The 11,408-nt window shown below is 33.1% G+C and overlaps 1 protein-coding gene across 10 annotated transcripts; it reads left to right on the top strand.

The window, feature by feature from the left end:
* Positions 1-5,032: 5,032 nt before the first annotated feature.
* On the top strand, positions 5,033-11,365 carry LOC140863751 (putative pentatricopeptide repeat-containing protein At3g15200). Of its 10 annotated transcripts, XM_073267381.1 has the most exons (9): positions 5,033-5,224; positions 5,314-5,425; positions 5,616-5,685; positions 5,780-5,833; positions 6,432-6,545; positions 7,335-9,146; positions 9,383-9,561; positions 10,552-10,673; positions 10,974-11,365. In XM_073267381.1, the coding sequence occupies exon 6, from the start codon at positions 7,499-7,501 to the stop codon at positions 9,056-9,058; it is 1,560 nt and encodes a 519-aa protein (XP_073123482.1). In that variant the 5' UTR covers positions 5,033-5,224; positions 5,314-5,425; positions 5,616-5,685; positions 5,780-5,833; positions 6,432-6,545; positions 7,335-7,498; the 3' UTR covers positions 9,059-9,146; positions 9,383-9,561; positions 10,552-10,673; positions 10,974-11,365. The 10 variants fall into 10 exon arrangements, with proteins under 10 accessions (XP_073123482.1, XP_073123479.1, XP_073123477.1 ...); XM_073267378.1 differs by lacking the exon at positions 5,314-5,425; XM_073267376.1 differs by having other exon boundaries at positions 5,314-5,685.
* Positions 11,366-11,408: the final 43 nt, after the last annotated feature.

The following is an 11,408-nucleotide window of genomic DNA, read 5'->3' as shown; positions in this document are numbered from 1 at the left end:
CGGTAGGAGCTATATAAACGTCATCATGCTCACCTGCACCATATAAACGTAGTGAGCCTAGGGGCTCAACATGTCTAATCCTTTATAACAAGGTTAAAAATAATGCATCACATAATTACTAATACATATACATGTACATGAGCATGCATGAAAATATTTTCATCACATCATAAAACTGCTGAATCATAAACTGTATCATAACCATATTATTTCTTCATCATATATAACATAATTGAGCAATGCTTTTGAAACCTGCAGATGGTCCTATCCATAAGTGTGACGCTCATGTGTCGACTGATCAGTCTCCTGAACCAACATACGTGGCGGTGATAAATCACCTCCTATGGTAGTAAACTACCGCATAAATCATATATCATATGGTGGATAACCACCCTTATGTCACACTACTTCAATTTTCATCAAGAAAATATTTTTGCTCAACTCATACATAATCATAATCATAATCATATCATATAAAATTTCATGAATGCATGCAATAAAAATTGTCCGTAATATATATATATTTAATTTATTTTTCATAATAAATATACTTATACTTAAAATATAAACTTCATGCATAAAAATAATTAAATATATATTTTGGACTTAATTATTTTTCATGGGTTGGTCCAGACTGCTGATCACTCATTTTAAGCCCATTAAACTTAAATAAGAGCCCAATTATCATATTTTAGCCCCAATAACTTAACTAAACTTAACTGGGCCTAAATAAAACTATTTAAGCCCATTAACTTAAATAAACCCAATAAGACACTAGACTGGCCCAAAAATCCTCTGACTGACCCAAAAATTCTCATGGGCTCCCAAGCCCATAAAAATCATTGGGCTAAGTTAAATAAATTATTTAAAGCCCAAAATAAAATTATTTGGAAGCTCAAATAATTTTATTTCTAATTAATTGGCCCAAAAACCAATTAAAATCTTAAACACTTAAAAATTAAAAATACTCGAGCCCGGCCCACCTAACCCGGACCCGGACCGACCTAAACTGACCCAAAAATTACCAGACCCGATCCAGGCCCCAAGACCCGACCCGGACCTGCCCAAAACCCTAAACCCGTTTCCCTCTTGTTCCTTACTCTCGGCTGCGACCAGCTTCTGTTCAGAGGCATTGGCCACCATACTCCGGCCACCAAATGGCCGGAGAACCACCACCTACACCTAGAAGACTTCAAGACGTTTCCAAAAAGCTAAAAACCAGCCCAAACGGAGTCCTAACGAAGGAGAACGAACCAAAACAAAATCTGCCTAATTTCTGCTCGTGCGCTGCGCGATGCCGGACTTCCGGCCATTCGGCCGCCCAACTCCGACCATCACTGGCTATAGAACTACCTGAGATAACTTCCTCTATGTATTAGGGTTCTAACCCAATTGGAATCACCCTCAAACCCATCCTATACAGTGCACACGAACCATTCTCCCAAAACCGCTCAAATTGCGACCTTCTATGCAACCAGAAGATATTGTTTCGGTTCAGACCAACCTTGGCTCAAACCACTCAAACCACTCGACCCTAAGGCACTCTAGGACACCTCTTGACCGAGCCCCAGCCTCTGGACCATACCATGCTTGGCAAAAACGTGAGTCATGACCAATCAAGCAAGAACATGCATCAATACAAGGCACACATGCATAAACTCGAAATTTCCATGAAAAATCTGAAATAAAACACATCATGCAAGAGTAATAGCTTATATGGTGGCCAAATAAAAGTTTTAGACATGCTTTAGACGAAGATAAATGAAGAAACGAGACAATAATCGCGTGTACGGCGCTCCGAGACGAACGGATCTTCTTGATTTCTTGAAAACCTAGAAGGCTTTGGCTATGGTGTGAAACTTTCTGATGAAACGTGAGGAAGACGATGAAAAAATATGGGGGAGGCGGCTAAAGATTTTTAATCGGTATAGGGATTGATTTTTAGGTTTAATTTGAGTATATATTGGTTTAAATAAATAATAATAATCAACATAAAGATAATATACCAACAAAACTTTATTTAAAACTCCTAATAATAATAAAAATCTGATACTAAAACTCAAATCCCGAAATTAAGACTTAAGAGATTTTTAAAAATTAATAAAAGTCAATAAAATGACTTATTTTGGCTAAAAATCAACCCTTAAATAAATATATAATTAAATACTAAAATTTTCTTGACAAAATACCTTAAAATATTATTCTTAGGCTCATAAAACTCATAAAATATTTTTGGCTAAGAATTTTGGTATCTCGTCCGTCCACGGTCCCGTCTACGCGATCAAAACCAATAATTCCTTAAAAATCTAAAAATTCTAAAATAGCGGGTTAAATGCTAAAATAAATTAAATCATGCATATAATTCACATAATAACACATATTTAACCCAAATATAAATTTTAAATAATTATTTTCCTTAATTATGCATGCAAATTTACGTATTAAAATTTTCGGGTGTTACAATATAGATCACAAAAATTAAGTGAAATTAAAAAATAATGATAATATTGAATCAAATTTTAAAATTTTAGCGAAAAATAGGTACATTATTATCTATATCGTTTGTGTATATTTTTGCACACAAAAGACTAAGATAGTGTTTGACGGAGATTTTAGGAAGCACTTCTCATCTTTTCGTTAACAAAAATTTTGAAAATTTTATTAATGAAATGTTGAGAAGTGTTTCTTAGAAGCTCTACCAAACACTACATTATTAAAAAAAAATAGTGATAATATCATATCAAATCTTCAAATTTTGAACGAAAATCATCATTATATATATATATATATATATATATATATATATATATAGTTTTTTTCAGCTGCCCACCTACCATGCCCACCAATGATGTGACACTACATGGTAGTGGGCATGGTAGGTGGGCAGCGGAAAGAATTAAAAGATATATATATATATATATATATATATATATATAACTCAAATTTTTAATAATAAAACTTAAACTTTAAATTTTTTTACCAAAATTTTATAAAAGTTTGAGATAAAACACAAAATATCTTCAAATTTAATATTAATAATTTGTTTAATTTAGATTTTATGATATATTTAGGATGATATTAACAAAATATTAATTTTTTAAATACACGAATTCTATTATATTATTTATAAAAACATCCCTAATGATTGACTTGTAAATATGACCTAATGAAAATGAAAAACAACATCAACTTTTTTTTCTTTTTGTTTATCTCATCTCTAATGTAAAATATATAGGTTTATATTTTTGTATGTATTTACTAATTTTATTTACATCAATACGTGTATAATCATGAAAAATACAGGAACATTTTTCTCATACATTAAACATGAACAAAATAAAAAGCTTTTATACATTGTTTTTCAATGATTTTTCTTTATTTGTGTGAAAAAAAAAATTTAGGTCTATGTAATTGAGATGGAAAGATTATGATAAAAATCTTATAATACATTATTATGTTGATATATTTTGAAAACCTAATTAATCATTATATATTATTAAGAGAATTTGTGGAATAATAATATCATTTTATGGGTTTAGGTAATAAAATTAAGCTTGTCAATGATCGAATAAATTCTAAAACCTAATTTTAATATGATTAAAACCTAAAACTATGAATTCACTCTTGTTAAACAATGTGATGTTTATTATATGATAATTAGAAATTTAGAATGAATACGAATATAACTAATGTGATAAACGAATTATAAAATAACATAATAATATTTATGTGTTTAATATTACTAATGAATGATGATTAAGTCAATAAATTTTCTAATCAAACGAAATAACAATTCAGTAAAAAATTAAGTGTCATTGTCAATTTGATAAGATTTATTGTGTTTTATTTTTTAATTTTGTCGGATCAAATATTTATTATCCTTCTCGTGAACTTTGTAAAAAACTGATGTTATTGTCTAATTATTTGATAAAATTTATTGATAACTATTTATAAGTGTTGAATCAAAATAATTAAGTCAGATAACATAATTGTGTATTAAAAATATGCATTAATAAATTTGTGAATATAAAAGATATAAAATACATATTTGATTTTTATAATAAAGTATGTTAAAAACATGTATTTGAGAATATCAATATTTAAACCATATAAGATGGGCAATCTTTAATTCTTTTTTTAGATCGTGGTCAATAGGGGTGTTCATCGGTCGGTTCGGTTTTAATTTGTCTAATTTCGATTCGATTTTCCGGTTTTCGGTTTATAAAAAAAATGTAATCCGAATTCAAACCGTTCTATTTCGGTTCGGTTCGTTCGGTTTTTGTACTAAAATGGACCGGTTTATACGGTTCGGTTTGATCGTTTTTATCATTAATAATACATAACATAATAAAATAAACATAAATTTCATCAATCATGCAATTTAAATACCCCAAAACACAACTTAAAGTTATAGTCATATAATGAAGAAAAAAATAACAAACAATACAAGAACAAACATCCAACCACAATCTTATAATATTTTTTAAAAAAACAAAACAAATTTTAATACAAACATATGGTTATTTCGATTTTGATACAAATATTAAAACTAATAATATAAATACATTGTAAAATATAATATGTTTTTTTACATGATTTCTTAGTAAAAACTTTAAAAATAAAGTTTAAATGACTTAAATAAACAACAATCAATTAAAAATTACATAAACATCAATCAATTAATCAATTATAAAGTACATAAACAACAACAATGAATTAAATAAACAAAAATTAACTAAAAATTATTCAAAATAATTATTTATTCACTAAATAAGTAAATATCATCTCATAAGATATATAATATAAATAAAAAAATTATATAAAATTATTAATTTAATTTAATTTTTATTTTTTCGGTTGGTTTGGTTAAAACTTTGGTTTTAATATTTATATTCGAATGACAAAATATGATTTTCGATTCGATTTCATTTTTTATTTTTTGAATTTGAATTTTCGGTTTTTTCGGAAATATGAACACCCCCTGATGGTCAATCTTTAATTCTACTTATTATAGAAAGAAATAAAAGAAAAGAAAACCCAACCCCCAAACTCGTCACTCTCCATCTCCCTCCGGACAGCTGTGATATTGTAGCTTCTCCGCCGTGCTGCCGCCGTGCCGCCGCCGCGAAATAGTTGCTGTTCGGTTGCAGATCATCTTAGCTTCGAGTACTGAATCTTTTAAAGTCGATTTCGTCAATTCAAAGCAGAGGCAGAGGGGTTGTGGGTAAGAATTCTGCAAATTTCTGCCTTACAGCATCTCTATTTTCAATCACTTTAACTGAGATCTATATGTCTTGTAACTGGACATGGCAGGTGTTCTAGAAGCAAACTTTATTGAACCGATTCACAACAAACAAGATTTTGAGAAAACTCCAGATTTTCAAAAGCTTGAAGACCGCCTGAAAAGAATGACACTAGAGTGCTGGTTAAATAGTTATTTGGAACAAATTAGAAATGGTTTTGACTGATATAGATGGCTAGTGAACAAACAACTATTTCAGATTTAGCACCTCTGTTTTTCCCTCGTTTACTCCATGATAACTAAGAGATTAGGAGCAATGCCTTCTTTGCTAATTTGTAGTCGCTATTTATATATTATGGATTTAATGTTTTAGGTCTCTCCTTCCCTCGTCATTGGATTTGAAGGCCTGGTTTTAAGCTTCAATTTGACACCATATGCAAGGGGTAAGCCTCGTATTCGAGTTTTTTCGAGAAACCTAGGTCGCGATTTAGTTGTTTTATGTTTTTTTAATTAATTTTTCCATCCGATTATTGCTAGGGATAAAATATTTGAATCAGAGATGAGTTTTGTGGGATGATCACATTTTGAGAGGTAATTGGATGCACGAAAACTTAGCCTTAGTTTGATTATTATTAGCTTCAAATCAGAACAACTTAATTGCTTATTGGATGTTTATTGAGAATCTTTTTGTTTAATATTTAAATGTTGAACAACTTAAATTGAATACTGAGAATAATCAAATCACTTAAAGTCATTATCATCGACTGTGAACAGCTCACAATGCTCATTGTCTTTGAAGTGGTGAAGTTCATTTGTTTTTTGAATTTAAATATATTATATGCTTCCTTATGATTGAGAAGCCTTAAATTTTTGTATATAGTTTTTATTGGAGATGTTTTTGCAATTCTTTTTCTAATGGCTTTTCGAATTTTGTATTGGCTCTGGACTTATCTTAAGTTGAAGTATTAAGATCGATTTCAAGACTGAAATTATTGTCATGATATTATTTATTGGGTATCATCGTATTGGACTGTTGGCATATGACAGATATTTGATGATCAATTTTATGGTTTTGTTCTTGCTGTGTCGTGATTAGTGAGATTTTGGGTAATGGATTTTATATTGATGTTATTTTATATGGTATTTGAAAGTTTAATATAATATTTTGGGATGTTCTTTTTGTTATTAGGTTTGCCATTTTTTTTATGCACGATATCCACGTGATGTCTAGGGGGCTGCTTTGTTACTATGCTTACCTGCCAGAGAACTTCAATCAGTGGACCATTCTCCCCATCTAATCAGAGTGAGCTATCATTACGCTTTCGTATTTTACTCACCCAAAATTTGAATGAAAGATTTGTTTTTTGTCCTATGCTTCTCCGGAAGTGGAATTGGTCCAACACTGAGGACGGAAGATGGTGATAGAAATGGTTGTCAAAGGAATTGAGAAAGTTAATACTTTTTGTGTACTTTTACTAATCAAGAAGATTTCTCTCCACACCTGAGAAAAATAAAATGTATATTTGGTGGCAGTCTAATATATATGGTGTTTCAGAGAGGTAAATTGGTATCGTTTCCTTATAGCTCATGTCATGAGATTAATCAAGATGTCTCTCTCCACACAAAATTTTTGCTTAAAAAAGATGCATTGGTTACTTGCTCATAAATTTATCAAAATGTTCAATTAGTATGTATCTTGTTCAATTTCTTAAGTAAGAATGTTAGAGCATGTGTTTGTTACTCGATGATTGTCTTATGTGATGAAAGATCTGGGCCGGTGATCTCCATCTTTGGCTTTCTTTTAGGAAATCCCACCCTGTATCCATAGATAATGAATTATATAATTGGTTAGCGGAAAATGTTCTTTGTTGGCTTGAAACGTTTGGCTTGAAAACACTAATCTGTCTCAACTGTTTTAGTTGATGTGTAAAGACATGTTAGTCATGGATTCGGGGAAAAACATAAAAAAGTTAAAAAATTAAAGACTCGTGGATATTTTTAAATTTTTATTCTTTTATAAAATATAAATATAAAAAAATAGAGGGAAAAAAATGAACCCTATATTTGACCATGGTCACCAATTTCTCTGCAGCCAACCATTGAAGCTCCTCCATTGCCGCAACCATGACACCGTCGTTTGCGCCTCTAGCACCGCATATCTATGCTTGAAGATATACCTCAGCTAATTGCAGTCAATGCTTATGGACCTTTATTGAGTGATTTCTTCACTGGCAAGCTTCAGCTTCAACTTTCATTATGAATTTCACATTCAGGCGATTGACAAAGTTATCCTGGAACCTTCATTGTTTACTAAAATGTCCTTACACAGTTCACGCCATATACAAACCATTTATTTCACCAAAAGTCTGTTTTTCTTCAGTACCTATCCAACATTACCATCAAATTGATTTACATGATTTTACAGCTGATCACAAACCCACAAATTCATCTCAGCAAAACTCATGTGGAAACTCCACTAATGATGAGGCTCTCGGGATTCAAACTGTTCTTAATCTTCACTCATATAATTATAGGTCTTTGGAAGAAGTGGAGCAATGCTTCAGTCGATGCAGTATGTCCTTGTCCAAAGACTTGGTTCTCAACGTCCTAAGACGGTATCGATCTGAATGGAGACCAGCATACCTTTTCTTCACATGGGTTTGTAAAGTCAAGGATTCAAGTGGATTTTCCCCTGATACTTGCATCTACAATGAAATCCTTGATATTCTTGGGCGAATGAAACAATTTGATGAATTTTTCCGAGTGTTTGATGAAATGTCAAGGGAAAGGCATTTGATTGATCAACATACTTTTGTTATTATGGTAAGTAGACTTTCTGGAGCCCATAAAGTTGATGAAGCAATTGAATTCTTCCACAAGATAGAAGGATTTGGCCTTGAGCGTGACTTGGTTTCATTTCAAACACTTCTGCTGTCATTGTGCCGGTATAAGCATGTGGAGGAAGCTGAGGTATTATTCCGAACTATGAAAAGTGAATTTAGGGATGATATTAAGACTTGGAACATTATCTTAAATGGATGGTGTGTGTTGGGTAGTTTACGTGATGCGAAGAGGTTCTGGAAGGATATTTTGGCATCAAACTGCAAACCGGATAAATTTACTTATGGGATTTTCATCAATTCATTGAGCAAATCTGGAAAAATCAGCACAGCGAAGAAGTTGCTCCTGACAATGTGGGAGAAGGGCTGTGTGCCAGATGCAGCTATTTGTAACTGTGTTATGGATGGATTGTGTTTCAAGAAGAGGGTTCCAGAGGCTCTTCAAATTTTTAGCGAGATGAGTTTAAAGGGTTGCACACCGAATGCATCTACTTATAATTCGCTTATCAAGCATTTGTGCAAGATTCAAAGGATGGAAAAAGTTCACGAGCTGTTGAATGAGATGGAAGCAATGGGAGAGAGTTGTTTACCAAATGCTTTGACTTATCATTATTTGTTGAGTTCCGCAAAAACACCAGAGGAAGTAGATAAGGTTTTGGAGATGATGGAGAAGAATGGATGCAAGCTGCTTGCAGATACTTACAACTTGATCTTGAGGTTGTTTATGAAATGGGGGAATGAAGCGAGAGTGAAAAAGGTTTGGGATGAGATGGAGAATAGTAGAACAGGACCTGATAGTCGATCCTACACGATCATGATCCATGGACTATATGATAATGGAAGGATCAGGAATGCGCTGAAATATTTTAACGAGATGATGATAAAGGGAATGATGCCAGAACCTCGAACCAAGTTACTAGTGGATGATATCAACTCTAAATTGAAAGAAATAGACGAAGCTGGGAAGACGGGGTGAAAGAATGGCAGCAAGAGTCCTTGAAGCTTGCTATTGATGAAGAACGATACTCATTTGCTTTATATAAATTTTGCATATCGGCATCGAGGTATGCAATCTGTTATGTGTTTCACATATGCAATATGGTTGAGGAATTTGGAACTCGTCTTTTCCCCTTCTATGAAGGTTCTGCTGCTGGACGCCAAGTGTTTGTTGATATGTTTCTTTGATCATTCTTTTATTGAGTTCTTTAATTTCATCCCTCAAAAATTGTATTTTATTTTTGCTTTTATGGCGAATCATAAACTTTGTATCTTAACTCGAGTAGCCCTGTGCTTTCTTCAGGTTTTTGTGGAAATTGGTATGGCTGAAAAAGACAACAGCATGAACCTTTGAGTGTCAGTGATCCTGCGCCGAAGGAAGACATGATATCCTACGTTATGGCGTTGGAAGTTGCTTTGTTACCATGCTTACCTGCCAGAGAACTTCAAGCAATTGACCGTTCTCCCATCCTTCTCATCAGAGTGAGCAATCAGTTAGCTTTTCGTGTTTTACCACTCGTAAAACTTAAATGAAAGATTTGTTTTTTTCTTTTATTCTCCGAATATGAGAATGGGTTGAACACAGAAGCACTAGGAAGATGGTGATACCCCTGGTTAACGTAGGAATTGAGGAAGTCGATACTTTTTCTATGCCTTTGCTACTAGAATCTAGATGACTTGCTTTGAACATTGATCTAGTTTCCTCATAACTTGTGTTCTGACATTTTATGAGAGAACATTGATCTGTTAGGTAGCAATAGATTGCTACCTAACTCCTAACTTCCTCATACCTAATATACCAATCCTTTTCACCTCAGAGTGGTAAATTGATCTAGTTTCCTCATAACTTGTGTTATGAGATAATCTAAGCGATGCCTCAAAAGTTTTTACTAAAAAGAGAGAGAGAGAGAGAGAGAAATGCGAGAGCTATTAGCTCATAAAAGAATCGTGTGTTGAATCTGTGTGTATCTTGTTCAGTTTCTTGAACAAGAATGCTTGAGGAAGCAAACAATCTTTTTGCTCTATCCATTTCCCGTCGTAAACAATATCCATCTATCAAGGAACTGTACGTGACAATATCAGGCGAAACATCTCTTTTCTTCATGCTTCTCAACAAATCCTCTGCCTCATTGACCACCTCTTTCCATCGGCCAAAATTGCACAGTCCCTGGATCACTGAATTGTAAGTAACTACATCAGGAGATACCCCTTTCTCGATCATCTGGTACAATAATCGGAGTGCATCATCTATCATCTTATCTTTACAAAGACTATCAATTATCGTGTTGTATGACTTGCCATCAGGTTGGTAAGTTCCTTTCGCCAAAATACCCAGCAAATCACGGGCCATGAGAGTGTAACCAGCTTTTTTCAAAATTCATCCTCATCCTGTATTCGCGGTTAATGAATTAAATGTATACTGAGTTAGCTGCACAATGTTCCTTGCTGACTAGAAAAGGTCACTTTTTTCAGTTGTTCTTTAGTTGATGTGGCTTTATGCTAGAGATTTCATGGAGGCGGCAAAAAAGCTTCAGCTCTACTTTATCAGCTTGCAGCGAGATGATCCGCCTACAAGAGAAGAAACCTTAAGGAAGGTAATGTTACAGCCATAAGTTCACACAAGAACAATGATTATTCCCAAGGAAGAAGTATAAACAAGCTACAACACACTTAAAAAAAAACAAATTTGCCTTCCCTCCATACAGTCTCCTCAGTATTGATTCCCATTTCCTCAATCTCCCCTTCTAACGGCCCTACTACCCTAATGAACCCTCCTTTTTATACTCAGTATAAAGGTTTAAAAGGGTGTGTGCCCATAACAGAAAACATGAGAAAGTAACTATGATTCTTATGATGAGATTTTAAGGACAATCGGATAATAATATTATTTTCAGGAGATTGCTATGATGGAAGAAGAGTTGAAAGTAAAGGCCGAGTTGATTAAGAAGCAAGAGAGACTGATTCAAGGATGGAGATCTGAATTGAAAGAGCAATTGGATAAACACAACACTGAGTTAGAAAGAGTGTAAACATTGATATCTCCGTAGTAAATGTTTTTCTATGCTTGGGCGTATATTGTTTTCCCATTCCATCAATGTGCCGCATACCTTCAACTTGAACTTTTGGGACAAGCAATTTGAAGATAGTATCAGAGCTAGGGGTCTTAACTTGGAAACGTTGGTGGGAAAAAGAAGCTCGTATATTTCTTAACTTTAACTTGAATATTAGTTTTGAACATTTGTTCTTTATTTTTTGCTTGTAAGACTTCCGGGCGTTGATTGTGCTATTACCCGTGAGTTCGAGCTTCGGTTAGCTGAAATTATTTCTGC

Source organism: Henckelia pumila, chromosome 4 (genome assembly GCF_033568475.1).
Source record: "Henckelia pumila isolate YLH828 chromosome 4, ASM3356847v2, whole genome shotgun sequence".
In the NCBI taxonomy this organism is placed as follows: Eukaryota; Viridiplantae; Streptophyta; class Magnoliopsida; order Lamiales; family Gesneriaceae; genus Henckelia; species Henckelia pumila.
This window is presented reverse-complemented; position numbering and strand designations above follow the sequence as displayed.